We start from the raw sequence: 26,314 nt of genomic DNA, 5'->3' as shown, positions 1-26,314 counted from the left end.
TTGGCTTTTCACACTTGAACTAATTTTGTTGCTGCAGCTAATTTTTATGGCAGTGTACTTATGCCCCATGTCCACACCCAGAGACAGTGAGCCCGTGTCACAGCCTGTTCATGTCCATGTTTGGAACCACAGTCACAGCTCCAAACCATCTCCACTCAAAATGAAAAATTAACAAACCTCAGAGCGCTGGAGACATTACACTGTGTAATTTTCTATGGCAATCACTACCAAACTAGTTAGCACACATAATAAGTCAGGGTGCTTAAGAGAGAACATCAGGATGAAATTCAGTATGGCAAAAAACTGTGATTTATTTTATATATGCATATATTAATTCAAGGTTTACGTTTGGGGGCTTTTCATATAAATTATAATATATTCCCATGGCTATGATAACAGAATAATGCAATTTATAGAACTACTTCATAAGCAGAGTACAGAACATTTTCAGCCAATTTATTTTTATATATATATTTTACTCATAGTCACGTCATTATTCTGCTTTTCAAATAAAAAGGAAAAGAATATCTGCTGTGAAATTTTAACAAATGAAAACACTATCTGTAAAATAAACAAGGCCAAACACTTCAGGGTTATAGAGTGTACTGTGTGCACATTCCCCTCAAAATCAAAAGCGTGTCTGAAATCCCTGTGAGCCTTTTCACACTATCCCTCTTTGGTTCGGTTTTTGGGGTTTCTTTACACAAGGTCAAAATTACTTTTAATTTTTTTATTTTTTTTTTTGGTTTTAAAAGAATTTTAGTATAGGTATGAAATGGAACAAATTTTTATTAAAAAAAAAAGGTAGTTTCTCATGCCCTTGATACCTCTAAACTGTAAGAGTGGTTTCACAATTATCCCTGCTTTCTGAACAGACACGACACCAAATTCCTTACTGCACTTACATGTGTACTCACTTCAGTGCACCACAGCTCATTTCATCACACAAAACCATCAGAGAGCATTTACTTTTACTGAGCAATGCGAGCATAATACTAGGAGAAATTCAAGCACATGTATTCTGCCTCCAGGATAAGATTGTTCATATGCACTCATACTTGCAGATCTCTTGTGAATCAACATAATACACCTTGCCTAGGCATTGGTTGGATTTGTGTGAACTCATTGGGAAAGCGGCCAAGAGAGCCATTTCCAAAAGAGGCTCTTCCTTGACCCGACAAAACCACACTACTCAGGATGGCTGTTCTCCCAGTGCCTGCCTGGGTACCTGGCACATCTGCATGGTCAAAGGGACTTTCAGTTCCCATACCCAGCTGGTCTGCTCTACTTCACAACAGATTCCTCAGAGAGCACCATGTCACTGGGAGCATATCAGGGCACAAGCCATGCAGGCTAAAGCTAGTGCTGTGAACTATGTTCAGAAGCAAAAGAAAAACCGGAACTAAGATGGATTCAATATTTTTCTGAATACTTTCACAATGTAAGGAAAACACCAGCTATGCTCATCCTTATTTCTTTGGACATCTTTAAACTGTCGTTTTGTTTGCATCAACTGTCTTCAGACCAGATTAAAACTGATCTCTGCACACAGACTGGAATTGCTCCAGAGATCATTTCTAATCTGGGGTCCAAAAACTGTTGTGGTAGAGGCTGCAAAAAAATGAAGACTCAAATCAAGAGCTCATCTGCACTGACTGCAAGTCATTCTCAAGGCAAAGCCAAGCATGAGCATATCCCAGCTATATATACTTAGCTGGTCCCCAATGTGGAATCAATTCACAGTGCATCTCCTCCACATACATTTCCGATCTTCCCTCAACTCTTGGTGCACTGTGCTTTTTTACAGCCATAAAAGGCACTTTAGAAGAAAATGAAGACTGAGAAAAGGAGTGGAGTCAGTGTGCAAACTGAAGTAAATTGCCTGGATGTCCTCTTCACTGAGATGCTAGATTAGAGTAATTCTCTCTTTCTCCTTGGTTAAGCTGATTAGTGTGTCTGTCAGAAAATGTATGTTCTGAATTTCTGGGGTGCTGAGTGAGAAAAGCAACATGCCAGAATTTAGCTCTCCTTTTTAACTCACTTACATGTAAACATGTAGAATACTGAAGTCAATTTTCTAATGAACATTGGTATCGTTACTAGGAAAATGAAAGACTGAACTGGCAAAAAAATTTATGAACGGTCTTCTGTGTGAATAACTAAGCTATGGCTAAGCTTGCACTAGAATCCTTTTATCAGCTTCCAATTATGGTTACCAGCAAAATGTCTCCAAGACCTTTTATGTACTGGAGTTAATACAGGTCTTCTAGACAAAGAGGGAGGACTGTTTTGTTATACATGCAAACCAACTTTGTGTCATTTCATGTGAATTCTACGAAAGAAATTACTTTTATTTTATGTAGTTACTGAGCTTCATAGAGTGCAAACAGTAAACACAGTACCTACAGAGAAAACCTGATTATACATTAAAATTCCCAAAAACTACAGTATTCACAGCTGAACCAGTAGGGTGAAAAAATGGCTCTAGATCCACAGCTCGTATAACCTACGCACAGTTCCACTGGAAGCATTCAAGAAGCTCCAGCAGAGCTACATCCATTAGCTAAGGCTGTGAGCTATGACTTCAGCATCATGATATTCCCATGCTTCTTAACGCACAGTGAAGATCTAACACACTTGGAGCAATCAAACAATAAATGGCCAAAGTCCCGTAAGACTTGAAGGACTGCATGCTGCCAAAAAAGGCAGTTTTATTTCCACTACTCACTGCCGGGAAGACACAAGCAACCAAGAATGAACAACTGGAGTCTGTTAAGACAGTCAGCAGTTGCTGTAATGACATCTTCACGGCCAAAATCAGAACTGTGGGGTATTTTGGTATTGTTTGATTTTGCTTTTAAGTGTTTGCACTTGTCTGGATGAAGCTAAAAAATGCCTGTTAGGACTGCAATCTCTAGCAATTTCTGAGCCATCAGGCAGTTGCCTGCCAAAAATACAAATGCTAAAAGCATTTGACAAGGGAACAAAAAGCACAAGCAATGATATGCAGATGGATTTTAGAACTAATGGCCAGAAAGTCTACCAGACAAGCCCTTTCAGTTGGCCAATTCAAACGATAACACAACTTTTTCCTGGACTTACTATTATCACTTGCACCAACTGTTTCATATCCAAGTAGGAGTAGTCCCAGTGGTCCCAGTTATAAGCAAGCAATACAGAAGAAAGATCTACCAGCTCCAAACCATTTTATCTGTAAATATCCTGAAGGCCTCCCAGTTGGCCTTCACCGCACAGGCACTCTGCTGACTTACACACAACTTCTTGCCCACCAGGATCCCAGATCTTTTTTGCTAAGCTGTTTCCTAGTCAGGTAGACCCAGTGTGCACATCAGATTATTCTGTTCCAGAAGCAGGACTTTGCACTATCCCATTTTCTCCTTCAATTCAGTCCAGGCTATCTGTAGTAATAACAACATGCCATAAACCCCACTGCAATAGGGCAAAAATACATTCTACTTTTGTGGTAGTGGTGCCAACATTAAGGTCTCTCAATGCTTACAAAAGATCAATTACTAGATAAATAACAGCTTTCTCAAACTCAACTGAAGCAAGTGATCTGGTGAAACAGCAGCACTAAGCTGGTATCATCATTCCCTGTTACGATAAAATCCCTTGTGTCACAACAGTGCCAAACAAATTACTAGGCCACCATGAGAGGGTGTTCAGTTAATCCTAAAACCATGTGTTAGACGTATTACATTGAATGCTTGATGCTGGCAATACTGAGCTCAGGACAAAGTATAAAACATGACAGGGTCTGGTTTTCTGGTTTCTTTGGGGTTTTTTTGTGTGGGTTTTGTTTATTGGTTTTGTGTGTGTGTGTGTTTTGGTGTTTTGGTTTTGGTTTTAAATACAAAAAGGTAAACATCTATAGGGATTATCCAAATTTGAACAACTACATGACCCCTCTTCCACTCCTATTCCTCTAGAAATACCATGGAGATGGCATTATTTCTTAACACATTTGGGCTCTACAGATTCAAGGCCTATGTAGATTCTGTGGCGAAGTCTGCAGTGAACTAGAATCATCTATAGCCCAAATTATTTAATCTCTTTTTGCCCTACCTATTATAGCCATTCCTCTTCTCCCTGACTGGCTCTCTGGGTTTCCTACAATGAAAGTCACCTTCTCTGATTCTCCTGCACCCAACAACTTCTCCTCCATATTTTTTGGCTTCAGTACTACCCAACGGAATAAAGATGTCAGATCCATGTTCAGAAAATTCAAAGCATTTCAGAGAGATGAGATTTGAATCTTAAGGCTAGACTTTGGGCCATTTCATTTAAAAAGAAAATTAAAGGTATAGCTGCGGGATTCAGAAAACAATATGGCCACAAGTATGTTAATATTATTGCCTTTTCTAAAAATGCAAGCAAGTTTTATTCTCTAGTTGTTTTTAAGATACACCAGTTCAAATGAAACCTTTTTCTTGGTTTTTTTTTAGAAATGCAAATCAGAGGCATATCCTTATCAATTACTAAGAGAAATTCCTTCCCTTTCCATAGATTTGCTGGCTTTTCTTGATTGATGTTACATAATCTATCAGAATTAGGTCTCAAAAGCTAATAAATTAAACCTATTTCCTCCATCCATATCATTCTAAAACTGGTGTCATGCTGCGGACTTACCTTGGAAACAAAACAATCTGCTATAGCCACAGGATCATTTTCACAGTTTTCCAAATCCTGCAGAAGTTCACTAAAACAAAGAACAGGAAAAGGTAGGACAATTATGGCACACCTTGAAATGAACACACCGGTTTATTTGGAACCAGACAGTGCTTCACCATTCATGGCAGTACCTAATGACACAGGGAGTCCTAAAAAAGGACTCCCCAGCCACTGGGTTTTTTATTTGTAGACAGAGGAGAACTATAAGTAAATGGTATTTCCACATACTTAAAAATTCAAGTCATCACAATGACCATGGACTGGTGATCCACTAAGCAAAGCTGAGCCCCTTCCTTCAGGTAGATGCCCCATCCCTAGAAACATTCAAGGCCAGGTTGGATGGGCCTCTGAGCAACCTGATCTAGTTGAAGATGTCCCTGCTCATGGCAGGGAGATTGGACTAGATGACTCTTAAGCACCCCTTCCAACCCAAACTATTCTATGATTCTATGACAGCTCTTCTACAATACTCATAACGGTGTGGTCAAACAGTTGTGTAGCTTGTATATCAACTAACACGATTTAAAACTAAGAAAACTTAAAAGCTACTGAAGCACATGCACTGTCTTATGAAGACTTTGTATGTTCTAGGAGCTTTACTTGACCCAGGGAGATGAGGAGCTGCCCTGAAAAATACTGGTGAGAACCAGGGATGTATTACACATACAAGAAGAATGTTAAGAAGCTCAATGAAGAAAATTTGTCGACCTATAGTTTGTCTCTTCACTGAAGAAAAATGGTTAGCCTGGAAAAAGTTTTCTGGAAGGGAATACATACATTCTACATGCATGAAAACAACACCTCACTGAGATACTTTTATAATTTTCACATACCAAAAAGGAAATTAATTCATTGTAACAGGAGCAAAGCACTAAGGAAGCCTGGTTGCCATTGTATGAAACTCAGTTCTCAAAAGCAAATTCAGTGAAAGAAAGAGTTCAAGTAGGAGAAGAAAACCTCAAGGGTGTCTCCTTGATCTGAACAGTCTTCAGTCTCACTGAGATGAACTCAGAAAAATGAGAGAAGAAACTGAGTTTTCTGCTAAATTGTGCTCTAATAGAATTTTCTTCTCCTCCTTCTCCCCCCCAGCTCCCACAGATGATTTTCCATTTAGGGCTACTTTTCTCTGAATTCACAGCTGGTTCCTTGAGCAAGTTTTGCCTAAGAGCTCCTAAGCCTGTAACTAGGGAACTACCCTATTCCCCTGTAAGCAGACACAATTTCTGTCTGTATGTACAAAAAGGAGTAAACCTGAAGAGTTTCCTGCCTTCTTCTTTGCTTCTCTAATTACTGGAGGAAGGAAAGGGAGAAATCAGAAAACAGTTAAAAAGAACAAAGACAGGCAGAAACCTCAGATTCAGTGGTAACTAAGTCACTTTATACAGCAACAATTTCACCTCCTCACCTCAATTTCTCCATTCATCAAAACAGGAATAAAAATAAAACCCTTGCTTGATACCCCACAGTCATGAAGCTCGTTTACATCAGGAAAAGAAGCAAGCTGTAGCAGTGGTGACCAATAGCCATTAGTTATACTGACTGTGTCCCACACATGAGTTTTGGAAATAACATCAAACATGCCAAACAGGCTCAGAACAATTCCTGCTGTCTGGTAGGAAGAGGTTCTCCTGATGGTTTAGAGTACGTAGCACTTTGATTGTCATTTTATTCCTACTGGTCTCTTTATAAAACCACATTATTTCTCCTTCGGGATACAGTAAAGAACACTTAAAGATTTTATATATTCATCCAATCAGTCCAAGTTTATGCAGTAAATAGGCTAATGGTTTGTGTCTTCAGCACAGGCTCATAGTATAAAGGCTGTTTTTTGAAAGATTTTGTTACCTATACTGCACTCTCTTCTGTCTCACCTGGCTGGCAAGACTGGGATTGGTAAGAGCAGTCTGCCACTGTAAAATAAGCAAATCCGTCATGCTCAGTCATCCTGAAAAACTTAAATAAATCCCTACAATACCAAGTTGACATGTGAAAAAGCAGGGCTTTTATTATAGACTACATTTAAGTACCTGGCAGGAGGCAGAAAAAACAATAGAAAAAAACATTAGTCCCCTTCACCTGAATATACAGAGGTTTTATGCTGTTCACAGCTCTTGGTCTCTGCAACTCAGTTGTGCCAAACACCTAGGCCAGAAGGGAGCACGAGGGAGCACCATTAGAGGAACTTCATGCTCTCTCAGCTGAATCATTAACAAAATTCAGACTGAAGCATGATAAAAGAGCCACTGCCACTTAAGACCATGAACTGAATTATATAGCTTGGGTTATTATGGGCTGGGAAAATCTGAATCTGTATGATCATCAAAGAGAGCTAATACTAACTCTTTTGGGATGGGAGAGATAAGCATAAAGAGACCGACAATTCTGTATTCATTATCTTACCAAATGAATAAGTCAAATTATAATGCCTTTTAGGATGCTTCCATTCTTTATGAAGGCTTCTCAGAAGAAGCAGCCAGACCTTACCACTGAAACTCAGAGTGCAGGAACTGCTCAGTATGACAGTTTCAGAAAACGGCTCCTTCACTGTATTTGTGTCCTTCAGTAGTCACCGATGGTCAAGGACCATGCAGGATGATCTGTGTCAGCAGTAGAAGTTTCAGCTTGACCTCTCCTAAGTCTTGGCAGAAGTACTAAACCTGAGCATATTTCTCTGCAGTTTCCTTTTCAGAACTGAGTCATGGTATCATGAACAATTTATCCTAAAGGGACACTGGAAAGAATCTCAGCAGGGAAGCCAGGGAAGAAAGGCAGCAAATGCTGACTTAGAGAACACTTCCCCCTTCCAAATAAATAAACCAATATTGAGGGAGCTTTTCCCAAGGGACAGTAGGATCAGTGGACCAGTATACAGTCAGTGATTCTGCTTTAAGAAATAGCTTTCCAAAAAGAGATCAGAGTCATGGGACTAGCAGTTACCATCTGGACCATCATTTTTGCCATTAAGCACAACATCTGAAAATCCTAAGTAGTTTAGCTGACAGAAATTCCCATTTATTGAAGTGAAATTTCTCAGATCTGAAAGTCTGTGTAAAAACCCAAGACTAAAACCTTTGATCATTGATTAATGGTCAAATTCAAAGCTCAGAAAAACAAAGTAACTCTAAAACTATAAAATCATGCTTACAAAAATCATCTGAAAATACTAATGTAGAACTGCCAAGTGGACATCTTTCTGACAGGAAAAATAAATAAAAAGGCTTTTGAGTACATTTAGGACCCAGAAGCTATATGCCAAATTTCAAACAGGAGTAAACTTAATCCTTGAAGCTATACTGATCTACAATGAGTGTTCAGTTCTAAAAACTCTCAATTTCCATGCAAAACTTTATATCAGAAGGCCTGAAATAATTTGCTAGATGTTTTGGACAACTTTCAGGTGAGTTTTAACCTTTCTAAAATATCTATATCTCTAAAATTGCCCAAAACTGCTTTTTTTGTTGTTTTTCTTTTTCTTTTTTTTCTTTTTAACCACTGCAAAGCTTTTTTTTTCCCCTCTCCACAGTTCAATTATTTTGTATAATGATTGATCATACTTGGAGGTATTTTTATTAGGTAATATTTGCGATGATGCTGGCATAAATGTGTCCTAGCTACCAAGTCCGTCATTTTTCTAGCTTTTGAAGGATCAGAAAACGTAACGGTCAGGACTGTGTTTTTCCATCCTGAGAATCTGTAAGCTTACAATCATTGCCTCATGGCTCTAAAACAGGCTCATGGTCTGTTTTAGCAGGCTCCCACCATGTATTTTCCAGCTGTTAGACATTTGGTCAAGTCAGTTGTTGCAGCTGAAGCAAGACACAGTGGCTTTCTAGTTAAGCATATTTCCATTCCTCTGCAGTAGCTATTTTAAGTTTCAGGAAAAGATTTTAGGTTTCATCTTTGTCCATAAATTCTGAATAGATCCATTCTTACTCTTTCCTTTGACACTGAACAGAGATCCCAGCAGTTAAATCACTTTAAAGTAACTTCCCATGATGATGGAAAAACACTGAAGATGCTCTTTGATACAAGCACTCCACTTCAGAATCCTCTTTTGATTCAATTAAATTGTCTCTTATTCTTCAAAAACACAGTATTTTGGGAGATGTTTTGTCAACTATAGCAAAGCTAAAAGTTCCTGTTTTTACAGGAACACTGGGATATAAAAGATGTGAGAACTTTACGTCAATATATTTCTTGCATTGGTAAAATATTCAGATTTTCCTTAAATGCTGAATAAGTTAATTGTTTTTATAGTAACAGAGAATTCAGACAAAAGTAGCAGTAGCATGCTCCTAAAACTGCAGATACCGAGGTCCTACACAATGTGGCACTAGCTATACAAGCAAGAAATTTTACTCCAGGCCCCCAATATACACTAGAATCCCATCTGCAGAGTTTTAGAGAAGGCTGGAAAGATACTGAACAGAAGACTTCAATAAACGAACAACACAGTTCACAGTTCAACACAGTTTCGGGAGTTAATTCAGGGAGTCCCTAGTAGTACAAATCCCAGATCTGGGTGATGTACATAGGTACACAGGACTCTATATAGCAGGAATAAAATATCTCTTTATTAAGGCAAGAGTTTCATTCACAGTGGTCTTGCATTAAGCTCAGTTAAGGCACAGACTAGGTTAAGCTTACATTCATAAAAATACTCAGCCTAAAAACAAAAATGGAGACCACACTTGATTCATCCAATAAACAGCTAAAAAAATCTGATCTCAGCAACTCAACTTTGCTTAGAATCAAAAGTAGATAATTTCTCAATTTATATATCTTGGCCATATCAGAGTCATAAAAGCACCTTTGGTTGCTTTTCCCCCTCCCATTAGTATAGGCTATTGAATTGTTTTCATTTAGTTAAATATGAATTTACCTGTTGAAATGGTAGATATCCTGTATGTTTCCAAACAGGGCTGATCGTTCTTCTGTCCCCAGGGACAGCTTGGTCTGGTCAGTGATACAGTCAAGGTAATCCTACAAGAGATATGAGAGGGAGGTCTTCAGACATTTCCTCCTTTTCTAGATCAGTAAGCAGAGCTATGTTTTATTGCACAAGATGACTCTCTTCATATCAGTTTCACCTTATTATGACAATAAAGCCTTCAGTAGCCCCTCTGTGAACAGTCACTCTATTATGAACAGTAACAGTACTTATCTGTTCACTGAAACCAAGAAAATAACAAAAGACTGAAAGCTAAGTTATACCTCTTAGATGTGACAGCCAATGTTTCTCTTGCTACTGATAAACAAATGTTTTCAGATTTCATTCATAGTGACAGTTTAGTTGATTATTTGACTGGCTTAAACACAAAAAAATGTAAAAGAAAGAGATGAAGAATGTAATTGAATGCAGTCTTAGTAACAGAAAACCTATATAATGAAGACCAGAAAGCATATAAACAACAGAGGCTCAGAAAAGCAACCACTAAAAAAAATATTTTTTTTAAAAATCATAGTTACCAAACAACGCAGAATGTGTAGAAAACAGATCTCTATGTACATACGTCCATGCAATTTACCATGCATAGAGTTACATTCCAAATTACATTGCTATATACTCTAGCAAAGATTTCTTTTTGCATTTAAAAGAGCGATAGTGTCTCATCTGGGGACTTCAATTGAACATGAACATGACATCTAGAAAAAGCTCAGATCAGCAGTGTTCTGGCAACTTTCCAATCTCTTCCCTCACTTTGGTAAGAGTTCAATGTCACCTTTTAATCTGTTGCTGCTACAGTATGAAAATTCTCAGATAAGGGCAAACAAATCCAGCAGGCTATTTAACTAACTACAACTCATAAACCAAGAAACCTGATGTGCTGCCATATTCATGAAGAAATTCTGCTGGAGCATGGAAATAAAATAAAAGTGAAAACAGTTGAAACAATGTGAAATAAAAATAAATAAAATCCCTTAGCCTAGGGCTAGACAATGTGGTGTGGCAACTACCCAAGAGCAACACAGCATTCCATGGTGCTGCAAGAAAGGAACCCTGCAAAACGTCAACGGGACCATGAAAACTTCTAAGATATAACTGTGTTCCACAGTCGTGAAGAAAAAGGTATTACAGAACACATACATTGGCCAAGATTTATTCTCTATGTAAATTTTGTGAAGACAAAGGGTTTGGATGGACCTGACTTTTGGAATTTAGATGCCCTCATAAGGAAGGTTAAGAACTACAGCAGTTGAGTCTCCATGCCCATATCCTTCTTTCCAACTGAAATAGTGTCAGCAGAGTCACAGGTGTAACCAAGATTCAGGTTTAGGTACCAGAAGAATTTCCTGTCCCCTTCCCCTATTCCAGGTGCTCAATAATTCACACTCCTGCACAACCTCCAGTCAAAGTTATCCCTTATCACACCCCTAACGCACTATTTTCTTCCCAGGGAAAGCAAGTAAGGCAACCATAGTGTCTTTAAGGAGAGCAACAAGTGGCGGTGGGCAGGCAAGCAGGCAGGTTCCTGGAGAGCCATGTCATTTCTTCTGTGATGGCATCCGGCCTGTACACTACCTTCCCTCCTAGCTGACAGCAGCTCCACAGCCCACACCAGTCCTTGAAATATATTTCTGCAGAAAGTTATTGGAGCCACATCCCTGAGACTCCCTGCACTTGTCTTTGGCTTTTTATTCATACTCAAAAGCTGCAGAAGAGCAAAAGGTTCAGGATGGTGAGGTAGACAGGACTGCAGCAAGCAATATACTAGGTCAAAGGCAGAAGTAGATGATAGATTCAGTGCTACTCCAGTGATGGTATTAAATAAATAACCTTTTCTGCCCACAAATACACATCATCATCACATAAATGCAAAGAAAAAAAAAGCTCCATCCTCCAACTGGAAGGATTTGCCATCCTCCAAAAATATTTTAGAGTCAGGAACACTGCAGCACCCTGAGCTGATACGACACGGTGGGCTGCAGAGGAATGGAAATCTTACAATAAGTATCTCCAGGCAGTACATTTAAAGTACATTTAATGAATAAAGATGAATTCCTTTCCAATTCATTAATCTCTGCATAGCTGGAGCTTGGGTTTCTTCAAAGTAACTAACAGTCCACAGTTATTTTCAGTATTGTAAGCAGTGTTAGATACATGACCCGGTTTTTATTCCTTTTGTCCTCTTATCCCATTTTTTTCTCCACATATGCATACTCTCCTTGGTCTTTTACCAATTATTAGTAAAAAAGAGGGAACCAGGTACCTTTCTGATGTTGCTGCCAAGCAGTAGCCTGCAGGTGCTTTGGCAGCTTTCCTGCACTCCCATAGCATACGCCAGTATCAGCTTATATACCACACCCCCCCAGTCTGGGCTCTCTTTTGCTAAAAGTTCCTTAAGACTGTGTTTCAGGCCCCCTTCCTCATTCAGCATCAGATCAGAAACAAACAAGAAAATAATGGATGGACTTGTGCTTACCTAGGGTAAGGGGCGATTTGGTCAAAACTCTTGGGATTTGGAGCTACTTTGTACCTCACCTTATACTGTTAGGAAATCACACAGCATTTGGGGACCGAGTTCCTGTTTTAGCTTTCTATTTTTTTTTTAAATATGGCTACAGATGTGTTTAAGTTAGTGTTATTGGTGTAAGCAGATACCTGATCTAGGCACAAACTGCTTAGTGTGGCACTGACAGTAGGGTAGTCACAGCAGCAAAAAGCTTCAGGTGAAAAAGAGGGACACTGGACAGTCTTCACGCAGCGGTCTCATGAAGTCAAGGCAGAGCACAGCAGCAAACCATTTGCACTGACTCAGCAAGTGGGACCTGTCTGATTATACTGCTTTATAGAGCACCTCTGCTCTTACGAAGGCTTCATGAACTCATCCAGGAAACAAATGCAGTATTGGCATACAATGTTCCTCTGCAAGGACACCACCACAGGTAGATAAAAGCTACCCAGACGTGGGGTTTTTCCTAATTATTTTCTTAGCAAATGGTACTTTACCCCCATGGTAGTCACCGCAACCTCCTGCTGCATTTCAACAGCTGTTATCATATGAAGCCATAATGAAAGGTTTGGAGCTACAATATAACAGGGCAGGCTGCAACCATAATGACGCTGTGCAGAAATCAATGAAATTTATCAGAACAGAGTACCGGCCTTATTCACTTTATTTGTTTCTTGTCATCATCTGTGAGCCCTCTGTCGGCACAGTATGCTTTGTTTATAACCTTTGCCTTCCCTAGCCTTTTATTGCTTCTCTGCAGTTACGGCAAAAACATTTAGCTTACTTTATATGAGAAAAAACCTACTCACAAATGTCAGTCTCCTTAGACTGATTTATGGACCAAGGTCTGCTTTAATGGTATTGCACAATTTTCCCCTCCCATTTCCTGAAACTCTCCAAAGACCCAAAGAGTCTTGCCAGACTGCCCTGCCTTCCCTGTAGGGTTTGACATTCTCCCCATTTGCCTTTCATCATGCCAAATCCATCAGAAGGAATGTCCTGACTACCATCTCCTCCTCATAATCACACAAGCAAGATCTCTAGAGGAATAAAATAATGAAAACACTAACCTCAGAGGCTAAAAAAAACATATATATGAATTGGAAATGACAGAAAACTGTCAAGAAAAGAACAAAGTGAGGAACAATATTTTCACATACTAATAAATTTTCCATGACCAAACTTTAGAAACTAAATGCAAATTAGTGGGACTTTTTCATCTAGCCACCAAGCTTTCCTTTAAGAACAAATAAACAGCTTTAAAAACATTATCTATTGTTGTTCAGCCCATATTATAGGTCAGCTATTAATGTGATAATGTTAAAATTACACATTAAAATGGGTAATGTTGATGGTAATATTAATATGATAATACTAAAAATGGGTAAAAGCCACATTGCCTCCTTAAACAAAAATCAATTTTTATCCTGCTCTACAAGAAACATATATATTATTGAAGTCCTTAGTAATCCCTTTATAGGGCAGGACTGTGCATATAAGAATACCACCAAAGATAAGCAAAACTGTTGAAAGAACAGTGTTGTTGCGTGTTTACCAAGGGGCAGGCACACAAGACACTGAAAATCTGATTAAATATCAATACCAAAAAAGAAGAAGAAAAAAAGATTCTACCCATCAGGAAACTTTGCTTTCCAATGCCTAAACACAGGTTGTAGGAGAAAGCAAAGCTGCTGTACGTCTCTGATTTCAGCAACACACTGGCTTAAGAGCTGAGGACTTACATCACGAAGCCTTAGTCTCTGACTTATCAAAACTTCAGTGGCTTCTAGTAGTGTTGCAGCCTGAGGAGGAATATGTAATATTAAAACAATCAGGACCTAAGCCAGGCACTGCCATGACATCACCCAGACCTCGGTTTTCTGAGAGTCCCTAGATCTGTGCTATTAGTAAAGCAATTTTACTCCTAGGTGCTATACCATATGCATGGGCATATTTTTGCCCAATTCCCCTCTACCCAACAAAGATGTGTTTGGCCAAAATCAGATGGCTGTGCAGAAGAGGAACCACTGAAAGAGCTCATCAGCCTTGGCCAGCTAAGCACTACTTCCACACCACCTGGAGGAAAAGGCTGCAGGCCAGAAGTGGATCCCATTGGTAGCATGCTATCTAGAGCCATGCTGCCCAAACTAGCTACACACTTATAAAAAAAGAGGAAGTTGGGCAACAGATGTACAACAGAATAGCCACTATAACATGCTCCCCAGTGCTTATTCTCTAATTACATAGGTAACTATAAAATGTATCAATTCGCCTTTTGTCTGATTCTTTTTTCTATTTATTTTTTTCTCATTATTGACTTTATTTATTAATTTATTCAACCTGCACAGCAACATACTCTGAATGCCTCGTGGGTCAAAAAATAGCATGCAATACACACAACAGGTGCCCAAGAATGCTGAAGTTTGGTCAGAGCAGCTCATTGCAGCTATTTCCAATTATTTAAAATACAGCTGTGCCCTGCAAAGTGAATGTGCATATGTAAATTAAACATACTTTGCTTTCTTTCTCTGGTTCCTTTGGCTATATGAGTCCAAGGACTGACTGAAACCTCAATCAAATTCATCTTCTTCCCATATCAAAACCTATTGTCAGGATTTCTCCATAAAACACATAATTATCATTGTTGTCATCACCTTCTGTGACGGAAGGAGACAAGCTCACTATTTTAGTTCAGGTTTCCTGTAATCCGAACAGTAGTTTATCTGGAGACACCTCTAGCAAAACATTTCATGCAGCCAATCTTAACAGATTTCTGACTTTTTTCCTCTCCCCATCTTCTGTTTTCCATATTTTTCCTCTTCTGTCTCTGTAATCAGTTAAAACTGGCCACATGCGTATAGCAGCCTCATTTTGACTGCAATCATCCTTTCCTTATGAGAGTGAATGTGCTTTCCCAATTGCTCTTGAAACAATTTCCCACCTCCCATTTCCAGTCAAAGCCCTCGTCATTTTCAGTCATGCAGAGACAGCCTGGCACACTTCCATGTGGCAGGCAGAAATCCACGGGCCCTTAATCTTCCACTTCTGAAACTCCTCTGTAGGAGAAGCAGAAGTGGCAGCTCTACTTTAGTGTCCTACCTGTACTGACTGAACAGAGAGGGGAGGAACTTTACAAACGCCCTTTGCTGTAACGGTGATAATTTGCTACCTAGCAGCAATTATCTCCTTGCTACCTAGCAGCAATTATCTCCAGTTCCCACGAGTACCACAACCACTAACCCAGGCTGCAAGCAACACACATTGTCATACAGTAGGCTAATGCAACTAAATTCTTACAGTTAACTAATACACATATTTTTAACTGTAGATGTACAATTTGAGCATCATAAAAATCAGAACCATACTTTATTTCTGTCCAAAATGTTGCACATTAATGATGCCCGGAAATCAAAACTCAAAAAATGCTTGCACTGTTCACCATACAGATTCTCTATATGAAAACCCAGGAACTTAAATAAAGAAGAAAATTTCTGCAAGTATATCTTCCTACTTTCTACTTTTATTGGAAAATGGAGGGGGCAGAGGGGTTGGGGATTGGTATTTGGTGGGGTTCTTTTAAAGACATCTGAAGCCGGAAAACCCTCACACATAGGCCAAAGCATGGACAGGTCTGAAATACCAGCACCTACCCAGGGCTATGCACAGTATGTCATGGCATGGTCCTGCCACTGACCGACAGCCAAAGCCAGGGTCTTTCTCAGGACAATACAGACTTGGACACACAGCCTTCTCTGCTCACTTCAGCAACATAAGCAGAAAGCTCCTGAGCTCCATGCGCTTCCTACTCTCCTTTTCCATTTGCTTTACATCTCTAAATACTTTGTACATAAGACTGCCACTTGTCAGCAGTAGCAAAGCTCTGCTCTTGTGGGAAATGGGTCTGTCGGGCCTTGCAGCTGGACTTCGAAGTACCTGCCTACATGCTTGCAGAGCACTGACCCTGTCACCAAGGGAAGAGGAGCGGAGAACACCTCCCAGCACCGGTAGCCAGCCAGCCTCCAAATAGGAACAGCCAACATAACCCATATGCTTTACATAATCTGTCACTGGATGCTGTTTGTGATCAGTTTCTTTCCTCTCTGCTGTCCGTGCAGAAGAGCAGAGTCTCTGAGCTGGCAGGAGGCCACCTCCCTGGCATCAGCCCTCCCCCCAGGCGGATGGTGGAGGAAGCCATACCATGCTCACCTGTGCTTACAACCAGCTTCCTCAGAAGTGCCCAATCTACACGTGCAGCTGGCTCACACGCAGCCTGCGGATAACAGCAATAAAGCGTGATACAGTAAGGCGATACTCTGCTGACTGACTGCATGTAGAAAGGGCAAAGATTGATGGTGAGAGCACTCGTGAGAACATGGTATGAAGAAAGACTAAAAATAGAGAAGCACATTTAAGTTCTCTTTCCACCGTTTAGCATTGCAGAGTAAGGTGATCATGACGGAGTTCTCTACACATCCCCACAGTTAGGGGTCTGCAAATAAGTTAAAGTTAACAGTATTAATTTAAATTTTACCTAGAGAATGAGGGGAAAAAATATTTTTTCCATGTAGCTATTCTTGAGTGATAGATTTTTGATAATCAATGTGACTTCCTCACCTATATTATAGGTGTTAAAACACTGTCCCATTCATAGCTATCAAGGCCTGGAAGCAGTGACCCCTCGTAGGTCCCTCTGGCTTCATCCACATGCATGGAAAGCCACAGGAGGAGGAGTTACGTGTCAGCCAGAATTAGCAGTGAGGAGTTCCTGAGTCCTAACACTATGCCTTGCACCTTGAAAACACATGCTTTCTTTGTTTTAGGCTGCCTTTGAACAGTTGTGTCCACGTAGACACGAGCACAGGCACGGCTATATACAAAGTTGGAAATTTCTAGGGCACACCAGTGTCAAAAACATAACAGTCAGGAGATCTTGTCACAGGACTTCAAGTTGTAAGAGCACAGCTAGTCTCAGGAAATGAATAAAGAATCTGCCCTGGAAAACAGTGAGAGGTCCCTCAACATTGTTGCACCGAATCTATCCTGGGCAAGGACAACAGCCTCACCAGTATGCAGAGCTGGGAGATAGCAGAATAGCTTTCTGCAGCTGTGGGTTCCCCCTCACTGTTTTAGACCCTGAGCCTTTAAAACAAGCTCTGCACATCCTCTTGCCCCTGTCCCACTGTCAGAAGATGCCCATATCAGCTTCCAGCACCGACTCACAGCCCCCTTCTAGGGCTGGGTTGGAAGGAGGCACATGTCCTACAATGCCTACTCCACCTGTCCAGGATTTTACGTCCTTTCTTTTTGCCCAGTGCGTGCTTTCTTCTTCCGTCATCTGTCCCATGAGCCATTTTAGCAGGAATGCTGTGCCTACAAAGCTCCCTGGAGGATCAAAATCTGGCACCAGTCAAATCAGCATTGAACTGTCAGCCTGCACGGATGGACTGCTTTCATGGATTTTTGCTTTCTTAATTGTAGAGAATTTTTGCTCTAATGAAACACAGTCAAAGTTCAATAATATTCCTTTGTTCAACTGCAGGAATTTCATGCTAAAATCTCGCATCTTAAAAAGACACCTTGGAAGGTAGGCTGTCAATTATATCAAACTGTAATTTGATAAAGGTGCAATAAAAGCACTCAAGCTGGATTGTACATAGAGAAGTCTCCTAAATAATCTATCATCTGTAAAGATGATATGGGTAAATCACTGGGAATGGAAACTCACATGAAACCCCACTTAGACATTTCAGCACACTAAATTACTGAAGTTGTAACCCACTGATTAAAACCATGTCCCATAATTATCTTCAGCTATCAGCCAGCATCCACTGCTAAATCACACATACACTAATTTTTCCAGAAGCTGGCACTCAAAATTGCTGCTCAGAGGTGTGGTAAGAAGCAAGTTAAGAGCAGAGGTGGAGATCATGGGATAACAAATGCTATCAGTAGTTTACTGACATTTCATTAAGGAGTTATGTGAGGCCCTCATCTAGTGACTTCCTGAGGTTAAGAGGAAACACAGAAGAAATAAGCAACAGTAATGAGGCCAGCTGAATGAAAACATTCAACAGTAATTAGGATGTCAAATAGTTCGAGATTCAGATGAAGTAAGTGCTCTAGAGTGTTCTAAATCCACATCATTGGTGCCAATCATCATCATCATTCAATAATCTCAAGCTTTTTCAAAAAAGTACCAGTTTAAAGTGTTTAGTAATTGTAATTTAAAAAAAAAACTCTCAAAGTTCATCAGGGCATCTATAAATTAATTCTTACAACACAGCTTAGTTGGTCTGATTATAAGCTTATCGAACCCATAGTCAAACAAAACACTGAGAATTATTAAGGCATATTTGGCCTTTGAATGTATGAATCACCCATGAAAAGAACCTGAGTCTTGTGCTATAGGTCTTCACCTGGTTAAATAAACTTTCCTCAATTTGTAAGGCAAATGAATGTTAACATTTTTTAAAGGATATCTCAATATGCTTACAAGTTAAATGAGACATTCCAGAAGAGAGATGTTTATTTTAAAATACAAGAAGGGAAACTGAGTCTGTTTTACAAAGAATGAAAATGCAAACCCAGCATAATGAAGAAAATCTGCACACATCCTAAACACATATTTATCTTAACCTTAGTAACCACATCCCAGAGACTTATGGATGGCTTTTATTATTAATATATGAAATGAAATGGAACCTTATAGTAGTGGGTGGTTTGCAAGTAAAAACTTTTTAAAAGTGTCTTATTTGCAAAACAGTCTTCTCCTGAAACCACAAAAAATAGCAGTTACCTCCACACCTTCATCTACAGGAATAGTAAAAGCAGAAAAGAGAGACCACCGGTATGTGGTTTGTTAAATGCTCAGGTTTAAAGGTCATGGATTACTAGAACACTGTTCACTGACACATAATATTTAATAAAAACAATATAACTAATTTGAAAGTGGTCAAATATTTCCATGGATCAAAATTGAAATGGCTATAATTAGCCAATAAAACTCCAGAAACTATGGCCTGGCTGGAAATGCAGAAACTTGTTTGCCTTTAAGGTATCATCTCCAAATTCTGAAATTTCTTTACAGAAAATCTCAGTCATCGGGGGGGGGGGGGGAAGGGAACAAAAACAAACAAACAAAACCCCAAAACAAACCAACCAACCAACCAAAAAAACCCAAAACATCTCATTAAAGCATTGTAATGTTTACTGAAAATTTTGCAGCACAAGCTGCACTTCCTCTCCCTGCCTCTTAGCTCTCAGACCTATTCCTCACAGTTTTCCTGCCCACGCTCTATAAACTTGTTGCTTTTGAAGCAGCTGCTGCTGCTCTGTTCTGTGGAGCTCCGTATCTGCTGCCAATAAGCAACATCAAGCCACAGGGTGGAGGTGAACAGACCTCTCTTTTGTTACTTTCTGAATCCCGCCTCTATATATCCCACTAACCAGGGATACAACCTCCCGCTCCAGCCTCAGTACAGTCAAAAGATGTTTCATTTCTGAAGCCTCCTGCCTATCACCAGCACTCTTAAATGGCACACCCCATATTTAATTACATCTTCCCTTTGCCTCCCTGCTCCCCCTCCAAAAAAAAAAGCATTCTGGAATGGAAGATTAACTTTCATCCTTTTATCTATATTCATTCACATTCAGAAAGTGGGTAGGAGGTTGCAAACAGCATGGTGGATTGATTTACGTCCTGCTGCAAGACAAGGGAGGAGAAGAGCAACAGCAGCCAGGCTTTTTGGCAATTCTGTGGCACTCTCGAAGAGCAGCAGCCCTCCCTGCTACTTCTCTCCCACCCACAGTTTAAGAAAGGCTTGCTGTACATTTATAGGTGGATCATTTTTTACTGCAGTATAACTCATCCTTTTGTGCTATCCAAATAGAGAGCTGACCTTAAAACAAACACAAAGCTATGGCTATACATTTGTACTGTCTTAACATTTGCAGTTCCAGTCAAACAGTGAAGCTCTGCAATCACCTGACAGCCTCTGTCCCAACAAGTTTCTACAATCTAGCTGTAAGATAAGAACTGGATGCAAAGTACAGGTGGAGGAAACACAAGGCAGCAATGATATTTTATTCAGTATCTTTCATGTACTTCGGAACACGCTGAATGAAAGAAATGTATGAATGTTGTCAGCAGAAATAAGACTGAAATAGTGATGGGGCAGATAAGAAAAAAAACATACATCAGTATATTTAACCCTGGCTTTTGTGTTTCCTATGAAGTTAGTTTACAAACAGCTCCCTGTTCATGCCACAACATAAGCAGATGTTTACACAAAGTAAGTTGTTTGTTAGGCTACTTCTGGTTGTCTACAACACAATATATTCCTACTGTACATCTTTAAAACCTCTTTTTTCCAAAGCCCAGAATCATTCTCTTCCTAGCCAGCAAAACAAGGTTTGAGTTTTGTTTCTGTTTTTGTTAGGTGTCATTAAAGGACACATATGATGAGAAGCTTACAGTATATGTATCTGGCAAAACACTTTTGTTCAGGATGCTGGTATTCCAGAAACAATCACATCTAAAACTGTTTAAGACATGAACAACAGTTTGTGTATACTTCCATTACTTTAGGTTGCTTTAGGCTATTTAATATGGCTCACATATAGGAAGCAAGAAGTTTGCAGGGAAAACTGAACTATCCCACTGCATCAGAAGAAAGAAATCTGATTTACTTTATGTATTTCTTTAAAGATAGCCAGAACAGCTGTTTATACCTGTTTGGTAACTTACCTTGTGGTGTTCTTAGTCATCTCACTTTTCAGCAGTCTGCATTGGGGATTTTAGTCCTAATTTGTAAACAGCAACTCCAGAAACGAAACACAACACTGATGTTCTCCAATACAACTGCTTACAAATTCCTTACAGATTTTGTAAGTGGAACATTTTTGTGCTCCGATTTATACTGCTGTAACTCTGCTTAAACTTCATAGGCTTTGAGAAGGCCTCTTGATATGTACTGAGTGCTTTAGTTTCAGCTATTGTATCTCAATATTATTGGAGAAAACTTTCCTTGCTTTTAAGTCAAGCTTTCCCTAAGGAGGTTGATCAGAATTTGACACAGCTCACTCTTCACAGATGACAAAAGAGCAGTGAGAAAATTCAGCTCAATAGTGTAACAAATACTAATCACAGTTAAACTTATCGCTGTCATGGCCACAATATTTGTTTTGCAGGTAATTTAAATTGCTCATCCAAATTTTATAAAAGCTCATTAAGCAAATTTTATAATGTTCAATTCCTAGTCATGAAGGACACCATGTGTGCTAAGCTACTTTAAACGCAAGACAAATTTCAAAGGAAGACTCTCACTCTGAATATCATTGTTTTGCCTTAAATCTAAACTGAATGTCTCTTCTCTCTGTATGGGACAGGCTCTGCAGGTGGCCCAAGAGAGGCAAGCCTATTTCTAAATTGTCACTCTGTTTAGGAGAAAACTAAAAGTAAACTGCCTAAAAATCACTCAGCTATCACCTGAATTCTCTCTTTTGTGCTCAAGATTTAAGACAAATAAATTATGTCAGCAGTCTTCGTCATGCAGACTTGCAAAACTGCAGTACCTGTACATGAAGCTGAGATTTTCAGCCATGGCTTTAAAAACATATGGTATGCTAACTTCTGGCTTTAATACACTGAAGAAAAATGCTAGTTCTGAGACCGAGCATCAATGCATCCTATACTGAGTGAAACAGAAGAGATGAAAATGCTTCGTAAGAATGCCATCGTTACAGTCTGATGGTTACAGCAGAGCCATAAAATTCAAGATGCTTGTATAGGACGGATCAGAACGTCCTCACATATCAAAGTTTTTCTCAGTAACATTCAATAAACTTTCCATTGAAGCACTCTGTGAAGCACTCTAATCTACAAAATGCTCAAAAAGAGCAGTTCTGCTAATTAACCATTTCTATTGGTGGGTGCTGGAATTTTGCGCTGTAAAACAGAGGCACTTTCCCAGAGTAACATCTTCACAAGCAACTTATGCCAGCAACCTAAAGGTATCTTCCTCAGGTATGCAGCATTATGGCATGCCCTAGCTATATTGGGATTCTCACCTTCTGAATCTAGAAAGAATTAACTTTCAGAGTTATGCTATCCAGCAACCCAGTGCACAAGCTTTTACTAACACCTCACAAGTGACAATGCGCACACTCTTTTTAACTGATTGCCTAAAACGCAGAAGTAGACATCCTCTAACTGCAGCACTGGGAGACAGGAAACTGGGAACAATAGAATTCCAACACTGACTTCCTCTCTGAAGGGTTTCCCTTAATCATGGGTGCCACAACACGTATCTACCTCAAACATCCAATATTTCCCCTTGAAAGGCCCACCCCCCCAAAGGGTATATAATTTCAACAGACATGTTCACTTGGAAGAAGCTTTCCACACCAGAAACCTGTCTTCCTGATGAGTTGTTCTAGGAGATTTCAGCAAAAGCATTCCCCTGGGGCTTTTAAAGAAAGAATGCCCTTTTTTGCTCATGTTGAAAAATTTTGGTGACCTTTCCCCTGAGAAGACAAGCATTCCCAGGCTGACTAGCAGGGACATGAACCATATCCTCACGTCTAAAGGAGGGACAGTAGCAGATTCAAACATAATGGAGACTTTGTTTCTGAGAATATGCCTTTTGCTGTCTGTGTAAATTCCCCTATATTTTACCTTTTAGGGGGATGGGATGGGGAGGAGAAACCCCTCAAACTCACATATCGTCAACAGCAATTTCTCGCAATGGTCCTTTGCAAGGTTCAGCTCAGGTTTCACAAGGGTTTAACCCACAATGGCCATTCTCAGGTGCTGGCAGTGACATCTGCTTCAGATCTTATCCTCTGAAGCAAGAGGATAAGAAAAGATTGTTCCTGTGTCTCAGTGACTCTCTGCAAACCTTACACTGTACAAAGAAACATGCTGCGCAATTTCAGGGCAGAGGAGACATAAAGGAATACTCCAGAAAGATGCAAAGAACAAAATGGGAACAAAGCTTGGGGGACACCAGAAGATGGAGACTGAATGTTAACAGAACTTAAGAGGGCAGAAAAATTAGGAATATGATGAAAATGTTGTCAGACCTGCCAAGAGAACTATGAAGAGAGATCTGGAGTCAGCAGAGACTAAAAACATGGGAAAGAGAAATACTAAAAAGTGAAAAATCACATAAGGAAATGAGACAATATATACTGACAGGGGATAAGGATGGGATTTATGGAGAGAAGACTTACGACAGATAGGCAGAGAGATCGTAGGCAGAAGACGGGGCAGAGGAGAATGGGACTTTCTCAAATGAGGAGTCTTAAGTATAAAAAGATGGAGCCAGGGACAAAAGATATGAAAGGGAGATAGGACAAAGACTTCAACTAGTCCAGTAGGGATGGTTTAAAAAAAAAAAAAAAAGACTTATTTGGAATGACAGGGTAGAGGAACTTATTCACATAAATGAAGTCTCCCAGATTTCAGATTGAGTTCAAGATTCCTGAAGATCAACCTCTGTTTGCATCAGATATTTGTGAAACGCACTGACAATGCATGCTTCATTCTCCTCTGGCTATTGTACAGATACCGATGACTTTTTACTTATATTATTTTACTGATAGCGGATCTTGTACCAAGACTGAGGTCCATGCTGTGGATCTAGATGTTCTCAACGAGCTGATATCACTATGAAGGTATTTAATGTAAAACGACAGATGCAAGCATTGTAATAGTGCATTTGCATTATTCCTTCATTTTGCAAAGATAAAACAGAAATGTGGATGTCTTTCTACAGTTACTAGCCATTGTACAAATTACCAATGTGGGCTTCTAACTCCTATGAACTGCAAGGGCAAAACACAGTTTTATTATAAATTCTAAGACAGCATTCTACTCAGGAGAAAAAAAAAGTTACTTAAGTAAGTGACTCTAATGGAAGGTTATGCCTATTGTAACTACATGATTACTTGAAAAAGTCAGGGTAGGTCCTGAAGAGGAGAAGGTCAGTGAGTTCTGCCCTGGCCAGTACACCTGTCAGAATGACACAAGCAGGAAGAAGAGATATCCGATTTCTCATCACAAACTTGCCCAAAACAAGCTTCAAGCTGCACTCATTGAAAACTTTAATTATCCTTAACAGATCATCTGATAAAACATAGCAAACGATGGAAAAGTTCTATCTTTGTTGAAATGCTTGCCTGTGCAAGAGTCACGGCAGTGTGCCTCAAAACAATCATAATTCATGCAGGTCATACACAAAATGGTTGTACTGGCTAGAAAAAGAGTTGAGTTTTAATGCATATCCTGGAGCAAAGGGTGCCAAATAGCACCTGTGCAGCCTCCTCTCACTCATTTTTAAGCCCATTAAATACTTCTTATCAGCAGTTTAAAAGAAAGCTGCAGAACTTCAGCAGGTCTCCAGTATAATTTAAAAATCACATTAACCATGTCCCATGAAGTCAATTTCTACTTCTGTCTACCAACTTGGCACTGTCAACATCACCCAGATACTCAAAAGGCCTGGAAGTTATGTCTTTTTAGTTTATTTTTACTTATTTATTTATCAATGACCTAACACCATTAGGTCAATATAAGCATCAAAAAGGGCAAAATTCTGTTTTTACTTCAGGCATGATAACTCCATGTTCTAAGGACAACACAGGTTGAAAGGACACTGCCCAAAACTGTGCTAGGCTAACTCTTACCAAGCTGACTTCTGTCAGTATGACTAGTACCAGGATCCTACATGCAATTTCACATCATCCATATTAATGGATCATTTGTGTGCAGCTAGTCTTGGGAACCAGTTCCAGGCACACTAAGGGCAAGAAGGTAATCAAGAACAGTCATCAGGGATTCACCAAGGGAAAGTTGACCAGTCTGATAACCTTTTAACTATAAAACAACTGGCTTGGTATATCAGTGGAAAGCAGTGGATATTGCCTCCCTTGACTTCAGAAAGGCTTTTAACTTCTTAAGATCCTCACACACAAGTTGAAGAAGTATGAACTGGATAAGCAGACACTAAGTTTGACTGAAAACTGGCTAAGCAGACAGGACCTGAGCGTGGTGTTCACAGGCACAAAATCTAGTTGGAGGCCAGTGGTTAGTGGCATACCCTAGGGGCTAGTACTGTATTCCGTCTTGTTTAATGTATTCATTAATGATCTGGATAATGGGAAAGAGTATGAATATATTAAAAAAAAGCCTAAGCCAAAAAAAAACCAATAGCCCCCCGAAACTAATTTAAAACAAAAAATCTTCCCAATCCTCAAAAATCTAAAAAACCAAACAAATAACCCCCATCCCACAAAACACCCCACTCCCGAAAATAAAAACAAACCAAAAACCTTGACTGTGACAAGTGAACATGACTTGCTTTACCCCAGAAATGTAGAGCGTAGATTCATGGATGTGAGTTTTGACACCTTCTCAGTTCCAGCTCTAAAACCTGTTTCAAAGTGCTGGAAACAGTGAGAACATGTTCTTTTTGAATATGTTTCCACTTTCTATGGAGAACATCTCCCAAATCCCCTCTACCAGAGGACAAAAAGCAATAGACTAGATCTATACTGACAGTTCTCAGCTGGGTGTAGAGGGTGATTAAAATGGTACTTGTTTGGTTTTCCCTTTTTGTTCTTATGCCATCCTGACATCTCTTACGGGGGTTGTCCTGCTTCTCTTTCTTCTTCCCTCTGCCAAAAAAACCCAAAACCACCCTGAAAAAAAACCCAACCCTCCTTATTATATTTAGACTGTGTACATAAGCTTCAAGGGTCCTGGTGGACAACAAGCTGTCCATGAGACAGCAGTGTGCCCTTGTGCCCAAGAAGGCCAATGGTATCCTGGGGTGCACTAGAAAGAGCATTGCCAGCAGGTCAAAAGAGGTGATCCTGCACCTCTACTCAGCCCTAGTGAGGCCACTTCTGGAGTGCTGTGTCCAGTTCTGGGCTCCTAAGTACAAGAGGGACATTGAACTCCTGAAGCAAGTCCAGCAGAAGGCTGCGAAGATGATTAGGAACCAAGCACTAGGGCGAGAGGCAACAGGCAGAAACTGATGCTCCGGAAGTTCCACCTGAACATAAAGAAGAAATTCTTTACTGTGCAGGTGACTATGCACTAGAACAGATTGCCCAGAGGGTTGTGGTGTCTCCCTCACTGGAGATATTCAAGGACCATATGGACA

The 26,314-nt window shown here is 39.8% G+C and overlaps 1 protein-coding gene across 5 annotated transcripts in view; it reads right to left on the bottom strand.

The window, feature by feature from the left end:
- Window positions 1–26,314, bottom strand: part of PLEKHG1 (pleckstrin homology and RhoGEF domain containing G1) — a 129,800-nt gene that overhangs the window by 20,008 nt on the left and 83,478 nt on the right. For all 5 annotated transcript variants that reach the window (XM_032683854.1, XM_032683855.1, XM_032683856.1 and 2 more), the window contains 2 exons: window positions 9,575–9,675; window positions 4,651–4,720 (listed from right to left, as the gene is read on the bottom strand). In XM_032683854.1, coding sequence (XP_032539745.1) covers window positions 4,651–4,720; window positions 9,575–9,675 — 171 coding nt within the window. The remainder of the gene's footprint in view (window positions 1–4,650; window positions 4,721–9,574; window positions 9,676–26,314) is intronic.

This window comes from Chiroxiphia lanceolata, chromosome 3, assembly GCF_009829145.1.
Source record: "Chiroxiphia lanceolata isolate bChiLan1 chromosome 3, bChiLan1.pri, whole genome shotgun sequence".
NCBI lineage: Eukaryota > Metazoa > Chordata > Aves > Passeriformes > Pipridae > Chiroxiphia > Chiroxiphia lanceolata.
Note: the sequence above shows the minus strand (reverse complement) of the source record. Positions and strands in the feature narration are given on the sequence as shown.